The sequence below is a fragment of the Thamnophis sirtalis genome, unplaced genomic scaffold (assembly GCF_051295495.1).
Source record: "Thamnophis sirtalis isolate CommonGarterSnake01/CBP01778 unplaced genomic scaffold, rThaSir2_p1.2 scaffold_6, whole genome shotgun sequence".
NCBI lineage: Eukaryota > Metazoa > Chordata > Lepidosauria > Squamata > Natricidae > Thamnophis > Thamnophis sirtalis.
In genome coordinates this window covers 61,731,521-61,748,395 of record NW_028261386.1, presented here as the reverse complement: position 1 = coordinate 61,748,395, position 16,875 = coordinate 61,731,521, and the positions used below count along the sequence as shown (strand labels likewise).

The 16,875-nt window shown below is 34.2% G+C and overlaps 1 protein-coding gene across 6 annotated transcripts in view; it reads left to right on the top strand.

The window, feature by feature from the left end:
• CRIM1 (cysteine rich transmembrane BMP regulator 1) overlaps nt 1–16,875 on the top strand; it is a 140,851-nt gene that overhangs the window by 109,334 nt on the left and 14,642 nt on the right. For all 6 annotated transcript variants that reach the window (XM_087717980.1, XM_014071290.2, XM_014071293.2 and 3 more), the window contains 5 exons: nt 2,651–2,779; nt 4,455–4,611; nt 12,447–12,568; nt 13,715–13,924; nt 15,133–15,348. In XM_087717980.1, coding sequence (XP_087574106.1) covers nt 2,651–2,779; nt 4,455–4,611; nt 12,447–12,568; nt 13,715–13,924; nt 15,133–15,348 — 834 coding nt within the window. The remainder of the gene's footprint in view (nt 1–2,650; nt 2,780–4,454; nt 4,612–12,446; nt 12,569–13,714; nt 13,925–15,132; nt 15,349–16,875) is intronic.

The following is a 16,875-nucleotide window of genomic DNA, read 5'->3' as shown; positions in this document are numbered from 1 at the left end:
GACATTTCCAGCTGCATAATCTTTTCTCTCCTTCATTGCAAGAAAAATGCTAAAATAAAAATGTAACGAAAATTCACTATGAGTGTTAAAAACTGTTGTGTGGGGCTACCCAGTGTTTGGATAAAGATGACATCTAACTCTACCCGTTCATTCCAAAGTGAGATAGTTGATGTGGCATTAATAACAGAATAATAATACCAAGCAACAAAGAAAATACTAATATTTATAAATAATGTTTGCATCAGAATAGTGCAGAGCCAGGGATTTGGGGGCTACAGTGACTGAAAATGTCTCAGCTCAGGTTGATTTACCATCTACAACCTTTCATGGACAACAATAACATGTTTTAATAGCTTCATGTTAGATTGTTATAATATCCTTCAATGATGTTCACAATTCAAAGATTCTACCAAAGGTGTTTACTGAGCATTGTAATATGATTAGGATTTACACATTATCCACCACATATATTAAGAATAGACAATATTGCTAGTTTTAGATATTGGATGGCCTCCCGCCCATCAGCTGTTTCGGGTTGCAGGGATTGCCATTGCCTATTGCCACCTCTGTGCACCTCATTTTCAGCCTCTGCATCCCATTTTCCGCCCATTCTGATCCCCGCCACCCAGAATGGGCGTAAAATGGGATGTGTGGAGGCCAAAAATGGGGTGTATAGAGGCTGAAAATGGGATGCAGACACTGAAAATGAGACACACAGAGACAGCAATAGACTATGGCAATCCCTGCAGCCTGAAACAGCTGATGTTGGGAGGCCGATCCAACCAATAATCAGCTGCTTGTGCTAATCAGGCTGTGCTGAAATTGAAACAGGCTGTTTGCTGCTTGCTGCAAGGAGACAAATTACTGGGAAATAGAGGCAGATTTTTTTTTCATATTTTTCTCTCTAAAAGCTAGGTGGGTCTTATACTTCGGAGCATCTTATACTCCGAAAAATACGGTATACCATGGTTAACACTAGTAAGTAACTATGAAGGTTTTGGAAAATATATTGCAAAGCAACAGTGTATGTATGGGAACCATGCACCCAATGGTCTTCCTTATGACACCATTAGAAGAAAGGGTTAACTTTAAAGAAATTGGACAGAGTATTGAAGCTTTTGAACTGTGGTATTGGAGAAGATTCTTCATAATATTATGGGTACCTAAGAAAACAAATGGATTATAGAACAAATCAATCAGAATTCTCACAGGGCACAAATGACCAGGCACAGGTTATCATACTGTGGGCACATTGTGCAAAGATGCAGCTCTGTTGAAGAGTCCATTATTATAGAAAGGATAAGAGAAAAAGATGATTGCCAGCATGGTGGAGAGACTTAATTTCACTGGTTAATGGGTGCATTAAGATCTAAAGTGCCAGGATAGGAACAAATTATTCTAGTGAAGACCTATCTATCCTTCTGAGAATCAACACTGACTAGATGGCAGATAATCACATATCCAGATGGGGGTTATTTATATGATTGCAAACTTTTAAATTGTTTCATTTCTGAGTTCAATAAATCATCAATGCTAAGCAATTTTGAGCAATTGGACAAAAAAAATTTTTCCTTCATTAAAAATATTTATTGTTAAATTGTTCCTATAATTTATTGCAATAATTAGAATGCTGAAGCAAAATTGAAGAGTTTGTCTAATTGATAATGATTTTATTAATACACTTCCTTTTCTAACTTCAGTTTGAAAAAGCTTCTTGTTAGATTTAATTTAATTCAAAAGCTTTAATTTTCAGCATTGATCGGGTCAGTGAGATTTTATTCATGAATAACTTGCACTGTTCCTTTCTTTAAGAAATTCTTAAGGATTTTAATTACCTCTAGGTTGTAATTAGCACATAAAGCATTCTCTTTATTTCATAAATCTGTTACTTGAATACTGGAATGCAATTTATAACATGATTTGTTTGTTTAAAAATACTACTCATTAAAAATAATTCTAATACAAGGGCAAAGGTAACTCAAGTTTTAAAAAATACAGCTTTATATAGCTACCAATAGTAGCAGCTTAAAAGTTTACATCAAACTAAAACTAACTTTACCAAAATTTTAAAAATGGATAAACAAGTAAGTTTAGTATGTCCACACTGCTGCTTAAGTAAAGGGCATTTCTTAGCTGTCTCAGTCCTAAACACTGTTGGGCTTTTATTAATGAACATGAACATGTAAATTGATTTGGAAGTAGACTGCTAATCAGCCTACAGGCATAACATGTTCCTAGCATTTTAAACCCTATTAGCAACTTTACCAATACATTACTTGCAACTTCTGAGCCACTTTCCAAAGCAGCTTCTCTTACAATCTATTGCACTGGTCCAATTTTGATAGGAGCTATCATAATTGGTTAAGCCAGCCATTTTTTGGCAAAGAGCTTTAATCATAAAACTTGTGTCTCCCATTATTAGCAATGGTTTTAAAGAACCCCTATGATAACTACATCTGAGTTTGAATTATGGTTTCAGGCTTTTACAGGAATTGTCTATATATCAAAGCCATTTGTTTGGTTTTTGCTTGTTTATATTTCACATTTCTTAGCCTCCCTCCCACATTTCCACTAGTGACTCTTAGAATTTAATATGATATACTGTATCAAACATTGGTAATTTATAACCATATGTTCGCTTTTTCATTAGAGCCAACCTACATCACAATAGGTCCACCTACATGTCCTCCTCTGGTGAACTGTACGCTAAAAGAGACAGACTGCATTTATGACTTCAAAGTGGATCAAAATGGTTGTCACATTTGCCAGTGTAAAACTAGTAAGTACAAATACTATGTTCAGTTACCTTGTTTGAAAAAAAATATTCTTAAATTTCATATTGATGTTTTTCCTCAAAATTCAGTTGGCTCATGCAAAATACTGGTCTTTTTAATTGGAAAATCCTGTTTTTCATTTTGTAAAATAAAACATTTCCAAATATCAATTTTGCCATGCTTCAGTAGGGCAACAAGAACATCAGAACACCTTTATTATTTTCAGTAGATGGAGTGCCTCTTTGTTAAATCATATATAAAAATATAGGTTATTTTTTAAGTTTTGATGTGTTGATGCAAAGCAGTTCAGCTACTGCACCAATGGCATATTGATTAAAAAAAACATTATTACCGCCTATTAAAACTGCTATTAATCAATAAATTTGGAAACTCAAATTCTGTTAGGATTGTATAACATTATTATTTAGGTATTTTTTAAAATCCTGTTTTTCATTTTGCATCAGTATCAACATGATGGTGTCTACTATCCAAAACATTTTCTTATCCCTGTTACATAGGCTAATCAAGCTGTTTATAGCATAGATTATTCTTCTTAAATGCTTGAAGAAGTACAGGTGATTTGTCGTAGCAGTTTTACATATTGGAACAAAAGCTATAAAACACATTGGATCATTTGAAGAAAAAAACCAAACGCAATACTATCATAATAGCTAACGTTATTGTGGAAGACTTTAACATGTAATTATAGCTGACACTTTTCAAACCCAAGAGAGCTTTTGAAAGATTGTCACTTTCAGGCCTCAGGCTTGAAGGAATACTGATTACTACTAATGCAATTCTGCTGCATTTTACTATCAGTTAGTCCATTTTGAGTTTTGCAGGGAAGAAAAAGTTCTATACTGCTTATCTAATGCCCCGTGTATGAGCTTCCAGATGGTTTCAAAATTCTGTCCTTTGGGCTCTCATCTTCCAGGCCCCTTTTGCCTATCCTCAATGCAGGCCTTTATTCTGATAATTGAAGGTTATTGTTTATCTTTTTATAACATTGAGGAATATGACTACTTCGCTCTTTTGTTTTACATAAACATAAAGTTTTTTTAAAAGTGCTGTCATAGGAACATTTAAAATATAATAAAACATTATTGTTTATATTATTGGCATGTAAATAACTTTACATACAAGAGCTATAACTTGCAGTTTTCAGCTCCTTAAAGATGAGACACTGAAAACATTTGATTTCTTAGACAGCACCAGGTAAAGTATAGAGCTACCTTAAAATATTGTAGTGGTCAGCTTTCTAATTAACAAGTTAATTTCCAGTCATTAGTATCAAATACTAAGAAGTTTATTTCCTTTTATTCCTTAGCTTTCTTTTGAATGAAAAGAAGAATGATCAAGAAAAAGCACAAGGGCAAGGCAATATGATAATAAAACCCATTAATGTATTTTATTACCCTAACTGCCTTGTCCATAAATTTACTTAAAATAGATGTATCATTTCATGAAAATGTTATGTTGATATGGAATAATGGAATATTTTATATTATAAGTCACTTTGAGAATATTTAAAATCTGGAATTTAGATAATCAGACAATATAGTAGAAATCCTACCATTGTAGGTGACTGGGGAAGATGAGAATTCTGTATCCATATGCCTTTAGTTGTTGAGACAAATAATCATTGTCTCTTTATACTAAACTTTCTTTGTTCTTTCACAGGGGAGGAGCGGTGTACCAATCTCATGTCAGATTGTTCCTTGGACTGTGACTTTGGTTTCCAAACAGATGTCCATAACTGTAAGATCTGTCAGTGCCACCCACGGCCTAAGAAATGCAAACCCATAGTATGTGACAAATACTGTCCCTTTGGATACTTGTAAGTATTATTATTTTAAAAGCATATTTACCACATTTTTGTATGCCTTTAACATTGTGTAAAGCAAAGCCTAGTAACTATTCATGTTTCATGTTGAAGGCAGGAACTATATAAGGACACAAAAATACTATTAGCTAAAAATATTTTAACTTTATTAAGGTAAATCTTAAATAGTTTTGAATGAAGAAGTATAGAGTTTCAATGAGATTTATTTTGCTTCATTTATTTAATAAAGCAGAACAAAGTGGGAAAAATGAAACATTAAAAACAGTCAAAAAAGGAAAATAGGGAATAAGATGCAGTTACAACATAAAATTTATATAAAAGAGCTTATCATGAATATACATCCTATAATGAATACTGTATAATGAAGTAGTATTATGGTTTCATCCTCAGTAATCTAGTAATTTATTTACTCTTCTCCGTACAAATGCAATGGGGCAAGTCCAAACTCTTGTTTTAGTTGTATAAGCAGTCATCTAAGATCCAGTGATGTTTTGGTATTAAGGTTAAAATGTTTTCTCATTGTTTAGGCAAAATGGAGGTCTCTAATTCCCTATTTCAGTCAGTCTTTACAGTTTATATATTAAATTGATAATATGATTATAAGGATTGATTGTAAGCTTTTTTTGTCTTAAAGGTTTAAAGGTCACTTCTAATAACATAAGTGTTTTATCAATTTTGTGATCTAGTTTTCTCTACAGCTTCAATTTAGTATGAGGAAAAAAATGAACATACCAGAAATAATAACCATAGTTTTTGGGTCAATATGATTGCAACAGGAAATATATAAAAGCTATTATATTTGTAATTCCACACAGTTCAGTTAGCTAAAGATGTCATATACAAATATTCCAAATGGGCCCAAGGAGATTTACATTTAGTGTAATTATTAATTAAAATTGGTGAATGTGGTTTTGGAGACAGCGGGGTCCACAAGTCCTCAGAGTTGTTCCACCAATAGTTATCCTTAGATTAGATGTATTTGCAAATTAGATTCATTTGGAAACTCACAAGTCTGGACTGGGGGTGGGGGGAAGGTATTATTAGCCTCTTTCCCAGCAGCCAGTATTTAAGGCATGCTATGATCCAGAAGGCAGGGTCAACCATACATTTTAGTTATGAAGCTTGCTGTTTCATGAATTTGTTGAGATCCTGTCTAAAACCATCCAAATTGACTGCTATTATCACAGCTACTGGCATAGTTTCTATACGTTTAACTAAGTCTGAGTGACTCTACCTGCATTTAACTTTAATTGATTAGACTCCTCTGGTTCTAACTTTATTTTCTCTCCATATTATCTGTGCCATTCATGATACCTCTATTGTATCTCACATTTGCCTCTTTAATTCTAAGCTAACCAGCCATAATTACAAAAGGGCTCCATGGTTGTCATTTTTTGTGTCTTTTCATTTTGTACAATTCCACCCTAAGGTACAGTTGCCAGTACTCAGTGTTTTTCAACCTTTTTTGTGCAAAGGCACACTTTTTTCATGAAAAAAATCACGAGGCACACCACCATTAGAAAATGTTTAAAAAATTTAACTCTGTGCCTATATTGACTATATATAAAGTAATTCTCCCACGGCACACCTTATACTATGTCACGGCACACTAGTGTGCCGCGGCACAGTGGTTGAAAAACACTGCTCTACACAATGTTCCAAACATTGGTGGGGGGTTTATTCCCCCATTGCTGTGGAGTTCGTAGAAGACAGGGTGTATTAACATTTCTCTCTCAGTGCAGCTGATTAATGCAGTTATGCAGTTTCTTCTAATGCAGTTGAAGTTTTGTTTTCTATTTTCTACCCTTGAAATATATGGACATTTAAAGTGTTCCAGCAATGCATCCACCATATTTTACATGAAACTCTTGATATTAAATATTTTTTGCCATGATCCTTCTCAAAGGAAATTTCTCTCCTTTTCTTTAACTAGAATTAACACTTTTTAACAATTATTAAATCCAGATCATACAAAATGATTTATCTGAAGCAGCTAAATTTAAAAACTTCTTCTTTAGCTAAGCATAACTGATATCCTTTTTAGAATAGAATAGAATATTTTATAGACCAAGTGTGATTGGACACACAAGGAATGTGTCTCCAGTGCATAACTGTCAGTGTACATGCAAACAACAAGGTAATATAATCAGGTTTTCAGCAGAGTAATGGCACAAGGAAAAAACTCTAGTTGTTTTGGCCTGCAATGCTCTACAACTGTTTTACTTTCTTCTCTAGGAATATTAATAGTCTAAATAAAGGCTGAAAAATAAAAATTTAATCCAGATAAGGTAGAGGGTTCTTCTCCAGTAGCATTGCTGACCTAGAAATAAGAATTTAGCTTGTCTTCAGTGTTATAACGTCAACTATGATCTGACTTTGCTCCTGGATACTAAGTTGGCCAGGTTTATGTTTGCTCAGCTGTCTAATGCCTCTGTTCTTGGAAACATAAGATCTTGCCATGGTAACATATGCATTAGTTATAATAGGTTTGGTTATTTAATTATGTAAGGTTTCCTTTGTAGGGTTGGTTTTGAAGAGTGGCCATACATAGAATGTATGCTGAGGATAGCATATATGATAATCTTATTAAAACATTGATTTCTAGACAGCTTTAGCTCCCCCAGTATTAGCTGTGCTAGCATAAAGCTAACATAGCTAATGCTGGGGGAGCAGGCTTTTTTCCCATTGCTAACACTAGCCTTAGCTTCCCCAGCGCTAGCTGTGCTAGTGAGAAGAAGTCCTGCTGGTTTTTCTTTCCACACTAGACAGTCATAACTTCCCCAATGTTAAGCTGCACTAGCATAAAGGTAAGAGTCTGGTGAGGAAAGAAAAACTGACAGGATTTCTTCTCCCCCATTACCCCATATGACCCAATAATGAAGCAGCCTGTCCTCCTTCCCTACACCAACTTCCTGAGCTCTGGATATCTTTGAAAGATAGATGAGCAAATGATGACTGGGATGGGGTGGGGAGTGTGGAATCTGGTCTTGTAGCAAAGCAGCCCCTGTGGGGACTTGGTGTGGCAGGATGGGAGGGGAGGAATAGGTAGGGGGGCACACTGCAGCTTCTCCGTGGTTGGTCGTAAAAATGAATGAGCATAGGAGTATGCTGCAACAGACATGTTTGGATCTGGGTCATAACTACCTGTTGCAGTCTCTGTCATAATTTCAAATGGTCACTAAATGACCTGATATAAGACAAGGACTACCTGTACGTTATTCCATGAATTACTGATCCAGGGGTGTAACAGAATATCAAGTTTCCTCACTTTCTGCATCCAAATATGTGACCTTCATTTTTGATGGTTTAAACTACCCTGCTTAAGTATTTTTAGAGTAATATGCCAATTTTGCCACTCCCCAATGCCTTAGAAGTTATTAAAATATTCCCCAGTACTACCTGTGTATTCACTGTTATATTTCTGTTTATTTCATCAGTGAACTATGCCCTTTTTTAAAAGCACAAAGCACTGAATCAGCTGAAGACTGAGCTAGACCTCATCTTTTTGGGGGGAGTTGGTCAGATTTTTTTTAGAGAAAACATACTTGGAATTTTAGGAATCACAATGGCTACCCTCATAAAATGCTTCGTTACTAGTGAGGTAGAATTGGGGCCTGAAAGTTTCTCTTTCACATATACAGTATACACACATGTGAAAGAGATACCTCATATCTAGACCAGTTCTCACTTCAGCTGTTCACAGTTCAGGTCTCACTTGTTTGACTTCTCTGAGTTGGGTCATGCTGAGCCTCAGGCTCTTCGTTTACTCCTCCTATTATCGCAGGTCACCTCCAACCACTTTTTCCTCCAAAACATACACCCACAACTATGCTACTTTTCATTTGTTCTCACACTTTGTAATCCAGTTACTCTTAACAGTGACGCCAAGTTCATCTTTTTGAATTTCTGAGCAGCTATAAATATTTTATCACAGAGGTTGTCTCTTTTTTTTTCTATTGCTCCTGTTAGCATGGAACAAATCAGTCATGAGATTCAGTCCACCAAATCTTTTGTTATATCTGCCTTCCTGTATTAGGTCTTTAACTTCATCTAGCTTGTTTCCTGTGCTCTGCATATTGGTATGTAAATAGCAAATTTATGACCCAATATCCATCCTCATATTAATAAAATAGACCCCATTCCTCTTGATGCTTAAAATTCCTATCTAAAGATCTTACATCTGGATTTTCTTTTGTCAGGCCTCACAATATTTGGCTTTAAAGTTAAATCAAGCGTACCATTTTTCAAATATATTTTCCCAGTCCTTGTGGGATGTGATATCTCTCACAACAGCAATCTCTCCTATAGAAATCATAAGCCACAGTCTCAGAAATATAGTTTCTCATTTCATAACCACTAGTTCTTTTTTATACTTTCTAATGCTGCTCTATCAATTGAACCTTCAACTATTTGAGCTTTTTGGCCTAACATTTCTAAAGCTGAGCAATACAGTTATAGTTGCTCTTGGCAAACATGTTGGTCCTGTGGAGATAAAGAAGAATGGCTAATTGCTGGGGGGACCTGATGGGTCTTGGCAATATTTCTTTTTTATACTTTTGGATAAATATACTTATTTATCCAAATTTAGGCAACATAAAGAATAAAAGAGATGACAATGATTCCTCCAGAAATGAAAAATATAGGCAATGTTAAGGGTGACATCAGAGTTGTAGACTAGTATTCCATGTAAAAGTAAAGGCTCAATCCTTACTGTTCCATTAATTATAGGACCTAACTACTTATTACTTTTAAGAAAATGTTCAGACAACCAAGGCAAGATTGAACATGAACATATTTTTTCTTAGAGTCAGATTCTATACTGGTACCCCATCTAGTGGATAAAGCAACAGTTGCAGCTGAAAGTTTAAATAAAAGCTGAAGGAAATTATTAATGAGAGAAAATAAAATATAGAGAACTGTAGCCTGACCGAGATTGTAGGACATTGTTTCTGTATAGTACCTGAGATCAGTTACTAGTATATTGGTAATAACAGTAATGTCTACTATTGCATGTAGGGTGGATATTATTTAAATTGCTTATAGTTTGTATTTGTTGCTATGTTTCCCAAACTCTTTTGAGTTCCGGAAATCCAGATAAGGAATTTATTTATTCACAAGGCTTATAAGCTTTGCAAACAACAGACTTTGAGCAGCCTATAACTCCCCTAAATAGACAGTTAAAATAAATATAACAATTGAACAATGCCTTGTAATGCAGATAAAAACCAGAAGATTTCCTTCAGTACACTTGGTCTCAGATATGCCCAGCTCACGACAATGTAATCTATGGACATTTAATCACAATTTCCAACATTCCCTAACAACTTCTCACAGGCATGGTCAATGGGGAAGTCTTCAATAGGAAGTCAGAAGTCACACAAGGTCCTCACTTAACAACATACGATTCAAACTTAACTGTGGTACCTTAACAATGGTAAAATGCTGTTGCTAAGCAACATGGTCACATGACATTGTGCTTTATGACCGCATTGCTTAACAATGGCAGTTCTGGTTACAATTACCATTATAACCCAAAGACTATATAATAAAACCTATTCCTTATTGAACAGAATTGTACTTGACCCAAGTTCAAGGGACAAATATATAAATCACATCTGAAATATAAATTTTGGTATAGCATTAGTGATTTTTTTTCCACATCTAGTTTGAAGTAGTAGTGGCAGAAATTTACAGCACAACCCTTAACAGTCAGAAAAGGAAACCCATGTCTAGCAATGTTTGCTTGTAAGTATAGGAACATACAAGTAGGTAAAACAGGAAATATATGATCACATTTTCTTTTGACTTAAATTTCAGAAATAAAATATCTCAGTGTTTTTCAACCTTTTTGTGCAAAGGCACACTTTTTTCATGAAAAAAATTACGAGGCACACCACCATTAGAAAATGTTTAAAAAAATTAACTCTGTGCCTATATTGACTATATATAAAGTAATTTTCCCACGGCACACCTTACACTATGTCACGGCACACTAGTGTGCCGCGGCACAGTGGTTGAAAAACACTGAAATATCTGATGTGGAGCGGCAATATTGGACTTTATCCCTTTTTAAATTACTGTTTCCCAGTAAAAATTTATAAAAAACTAACCCCTTACAAACAGTTTGAGTGATTTGAAGAATGAGACCACTTTGTATTGTGATTATTGACTAGCAGTGAAGAGGAGAAATTGTAGCTGTTTCAGTATAAAAACTGAAAGTATGCAATAACAACAATTACTATCTATTGGCAAGTAAAACAAGAGAAGTTACCACTTATTCCGGAAAATCACTTATCTATAACTTATGGAGATTGTATTTATTGTTTAAAAACATTAACTATCCATTAAAACTATTAAACATTAATAATTCTTTAATCATGGTGTTTTTAATGTAAACATACCATCCAGGAAGTCTTAAGAGAGCATTCAATTATCCTTCAGATTGCTCTTTTCACTTAATAAAGTTGGCTTGAAACTTGACTCTTACTCTAATCCTAACCCTAACGCTTTTTTCCTGAAGACACTGGTAAAGATAGGAAGTTTCTCCTCAAAATAATAGTCTAAACACCAATACAACTAAACCATCAGTCAGCCAACAAAGGAGTGTGTGTGTGTGTGTGTGTGTGTGTGAGTGAGAGAGAGAGAGAGAGAGAGAGAGAGATCTCCTAGGAATTTCTAAATCTTTCTCATTTGAGGTCCCTTCTAACTCTTATAGTCAGGGTGGATAATCAAATTATTAGAGAATAAAAGAAGTCCATACTATTCTGTAATAAATAGAGGTAGTCCTTGCATTTCTACTATAATTAACAACACAATTTTGATTGTAAGTGATTACAGTTGTAAAGCAGGTCATCATATGACCAGAACCAGTTTTATGACCTTTTTTCAACAGTGTTAAGAAGCCACAATTGTTAAAAGTGAGGTGCTGGGGTTGAATCTAGAACTTCTTGTTTCTCATGATTTGCTGCCACCTTTAATATAAAGTGAGAACTCCCCAGTGTGATTATACCCAAAGTCTAACAATTAATTTCTTCCTATGGTTTTTTCATTGTTGTTTAGCCTGGTAAAAAAGCTAATATGTATAGGGAAGTTTAGGTTGGCAATTGAACTCAGAAATGTTCAAAGTATCACCTGACCTAGGAGAGAAGAAACCTGGAGGGAGAGAGATTTATTTTGTTTGAACCTCTAATAGTCTATAATTATAGGCCTTTTTTTGTCTGAGCGTCTTAATTTAAAGTCTGCATTTTAATTGGGATGTTGTGTTATATTGCATTTTAATGTTATAGTTGATTAATAAGTAGCTGTAATTCATATTGGAAGGTCAGTATAAAGATATATGGTAATTTGTACGTAAAGAATAGGTATAGGGGAATCTGCAGGCTTTTTTTAAAAAAAGCTTCTCATTATACTTTAATTCGAAAATGGGAATATTCATTACTTGTAGTGAAGAGCTACATATCAAGCTTTCTGCAATAAATGCTCTCCTTCTGTTCATCATTTGCTCACCACTGCATTAATTCATTATAATTAAAATTAAGCATTCAAACATATTAAGGTTGCTTCTGATTAAATTGAATAGGTTCAGGTTGATAATAGAGCAATTGTACTTTTAGATTTCTATTTGTGTTGCAGCATTCTGTCCAAAGAACTATTATTTAATTTGATGATAAATATATGTTAGATAGATATTGCCTCCAGAAGTATGAATTGAAAATAAGGCCTAGGTTTTTGTTTTAATCAGGTTATCTAACTTACATTTATTTTCAAATAATTCCAGAACAAAATATGATTATTTGTGAAAAATAATATAAATAATCTTCATTATCTAGCAAGAACAAACACGGATGTGAAATCTGTCGTTGTAAGAAATGCCCAGAGCTTTCATGTGGGAAGATCTGTCCAATGGGCTTTCAGAAAAATAACCAAGGATGTAATATCTGCAAATGTGCTGGTATGTGCAACTATTTCAGATATATTTTTTACATTCTAAACACAATTAAAATAGTGTGATTTGTAACCAGTTCTAATCTATGCTCAACAATCTATTCAATTAATTGGAATATTATTGAAAATATTGGAAGTTTTGAATATTGGAGACTGGTGGATGCATTTGGAATATTTAATATCTTATAAGCATTCTCCTAATGGCTTACATGAAGGTATGTGGCCAGTCACAAAGCAATATATTAAAAAACCCTGGCTCAACAGCTTCAGCTTTCTTTGGCAAGACAGCTGGCATACTTTCAAACAAGCACTAAACTAAAACTACCAAGTATTGTTAGTTTTTAATAATGCTTATAATTCCATGGGTCTAAGGGGATTCTTGTAAATAAAGGCTAGCACTTTGTTTTACAGTGCATTTTACTTATTTGTATGTTGTAATGTATATGTTAAATAATTAAAAAATAAACAATGATTTTACTACACTAGAATACACTTCCTTTTAATGTTAGTGCTGTCTACTTCCATATACGTTTGTATAGGTCTACACTCTCAAAAATATAAATGCCTTAAGTTTGTGAAAGATTACAAGTCTTCCCCATAATAAGAGAAAGAAACAATTGCATACTCTGCTACTTAAAGCTTTGATATTTGACAAGTAGATATTAAGTTAGAAGTAGAAGGATGCTGGCACTTCTCTGTAGAAATTCATGACTGTTTTAATATATCTGTAATATGCAAGTTAATAATTTCTTAGTGCTATAGACAGTCTTTTACAAAATAATTCTCATTATATATTTTGAGTTTATTTTCAAAACTTATTTTCAAGTGTTTCATCATTAGAAAGATTATTTCATTGTTGTTGTTATTGTTGTTGTTTTGCTTTCCATTTTTTTCAGTTTTTCTTGCTATGAATTGTGGAAAGAAGCACTTTCTGCTTTCTGTTTCAGGTGTTTTGTTATTTTTTTCATGGTTTCATGTCTGTCTAGGTCTTATTTCAGTTGATTTTTCAAATTTGTATGCTGTCCTCACTAAAAATCTGTGTTCTCCATGATAGTGTTCAAAGTTTGACTATAGTGTTAATATAAAGAATAACTATAAATAATTGTAATTGTTAAAAACAATTATTTTAAGACATTACTTTTATCATGTACAGAGATACCAGCTTCCATAATACCACCTGCTAAGGTAGGGACTTGCTTATCAATAGATGGGCACCGTCATGAGAATGAAGAAAGTTGGCATGATGGCTGCCGTGATTGTTATTGTCATAATGGACGGGAGATGTGTGCTTTGATTACTTGTTCTGTTCCCAACTGTGGCAATCCAACAATACACCCAGGACAATGTTGTCCATCATGTCCAGGTACCCATTTTATATTTTTAAAAAACCCTGCTTCTTAACTCTATTGCCCTTTTTTGTCTTGCCAGGGAAGATCTTATAAGTAAAAAAGACTGAGATACTTGCTAGATAAACCAGTTGAAACCTGCATTGCTTCCATGTAATTGCATAGACTTTATAAACTAACACTTGGCACTAATCCTATACATCCTAAACATAATAATTTTAGCTTTCAAAGAAAGAAATATTTTAGTTTCCATACACATTGTTAGTAATTTAAATTGAATGAAGAGAATGCAATCTTGGAAGTCCAAAGAAGGGCTAAATTTTCTTAAATATTTAGGCTGTTTTGATTGCCAAAAAACAGAGAGAAAAGTAAAGTACGGTTATTCCTGTAGCCATTCCATCTAGTTATTCAAACTGGAAGAAATGGGCAAAGATCAGATTTTTTTAAATCAGATTTGAACTGCAGGTCAGAATCAGTTTGAAATCAGTGAATCAGGAATAAAACTGAACTTTGTGGATAATCCATATCTTTGTATAATATATATAGATATTTATTACTTCCATTATGTGTAACTTCCATTACGTTCCTATAGCCACATATCAAACCAGGGGTCCCCAATCACTGGGTCATGGTCTACTAATACTTTCATGGAACCATCTGCTCTGCTCTCCCATTGGGTTGCTAAGTCAGAAAGGTTGGGGACCTTGTATTAAGATAAGTGAGAAAAAATCCATAAAATATGTGGAAATTGTATGATAGGTCTAGTTTTAATTGCCCTCTTTGCATTTATAAGCAGGCAAGAATCCAGTTTTGGTTTGCTAGATGTTTTTTTATTTGTTGGATTTGTATCTCAAACACATGAACAGAAGTACCATACCTTCTATGGGTCACAGAAATATCACAATATAGTTACTAGTAATCAGTTTATGAAATTATATCTATTTGAAATTTCTGAACTGGTCTTTACTCCATCCCCAAATACCTTGCTGTCACTTACAGCGTTCAGTGGGTAATCCTGAAAATAAAATCTGCCTTTATTATCATAGCACTGTATTAAACCTATGACTTGTTTGTTATAGTGGTACAAACCAAGATGTTTTAAAATGTGTTAGTTTATAAATGTAGTCATTTACAATAGATTTAGAAACTATTACTATGATTTGAATCTATATTTTAATGAAAAGTCAATTTTCAAGTTCTTTGCGGGGGATTCTGTTTTTCACAGATGAATCCATTGCACAGAAGCCAGAAATCAGTGGTCCAACCATCTGTTATGTTCCAGGAGGAGAGTATTTTATGGAAGGAGACACATGGAACATTGATTCTTGTACCCAGTGTACATGTCATAATGCAAGAATCTTATGTGAAACTGAAGTCTGTCCCCCTCTACTTTGTCGAAATCCTACACGTACTCAGGACTCATGTTGTCCCCAGTGTCCAGGTTAGCTTCATATAATATATTTTAGCATATTTGTTAAAACAGTTTAATTTGCCCTATGTCATTACATCTCAAAAATAAATATCAGCAATAGTATTTGAAAAAAGGCTTTAGAACATCCACAGTCCAGCAACAACATGATGAAATCCTTCATTACTCCTGTGTAAATTCTTGGGCACTAGTGTATCTAACATAAAGACAGAATTCAGCTTCCAAATATAACCCCACTCTTCTGAACTTAGACATGTCTGTTATATAATATCATCCCCTCAAACCTTCTAGTTCTTAACCTGTGTTTCATTACACAAGTTCTATTAATCCTAATTATGTATATTTCACGTTTTGGATTAAAACGCAAACATATTCCATCTGCCTCTTTCATATACATTCCACAGAAAGAATCCACTGTCCGCCTTTCTCTTTTCTGTCAGATCAGTTTGCAGTTAAGAGGCAGTTTAATGTGGTTAAGATGCTGGCCTACAACTAGGAAGCTGTGAGTTTTAGAGCTCCTTTAAGCCTAAGAGCCGGCTGGGTGATTTGGGGGCCAGTCACTCTCCCAGCCCAACCTACGTCACAGGGTTGTTGTGAAGAATATAAGAGGCAGAGCATCAAGTATGTTCACTGCCTTGAGTTGGCCAAATCATATAAAAGGCAGGATAAAAATCTAAGACTAATAATAAATTGTGCATTTCCAGCAGTTCTTAAGAGCATTAGCTCCTTTTCTTACATATGCATGGCAATGAAGAATCAGTTTTTATAAAGGTAGTTTCATCGAAGTTAATAAAATATTTCATGTATTCAAACATGGATCAGAAGACTGAATGTTTTTCCTTGAGCATTTAAACAAGGTAGGATTATTATTACATAAAATATACAATTCTAATATGTTAAGTCTAATATGTACAACTTCTTTACTCCACTTTGCTTAAGGAGATATTTATAAGTGACAGATGACAGTACTTACCAAGGTGGTAAGTTTCCCTTTCTACCTTGTGTTTACAACTGTTCATTTTTCCTTGTCATAAATGCAGTAGTAACACAGTTCTTAGTTTATACCAGCCTTCTACTTCAGGAGGTTCTGCTGTTAGCTGAAGTAGCATTTCCTTTTCTTTCTCTTTCCACCACCATCACTACCCACACCTGTGTAGCAGCGGTTCTCTTTTATCTCGGTACAGGTGTGGTCCTTTACTCTTAAAGTCTTAGAGAACACAAAACCATTAGGAATGAAAACTCCCATCAATAGCCTTGAGACTTTCCTTCTACAAACAGACTTTAAACAAATACAAAAGCAGCTCATCAGCCTCTATGCCATGACAATGGTTTGTTGTTAAATTCACCAGTCAATCTTCAGCAATTCTAGTTAAAAGAAGCTGTTATTATTCAGTGTTACAGACTGTTCTTTCCTGTTTAGTAATACATAGGAGTCTGCCCACCATTTTTTAAAACAGTGTTATTACAAAGTAGGGGTGTGTATATGTTCATAAAAGTGAACTGGGAGTTGTTTAAGCAGGTATGGCTGCTTGTTATCTC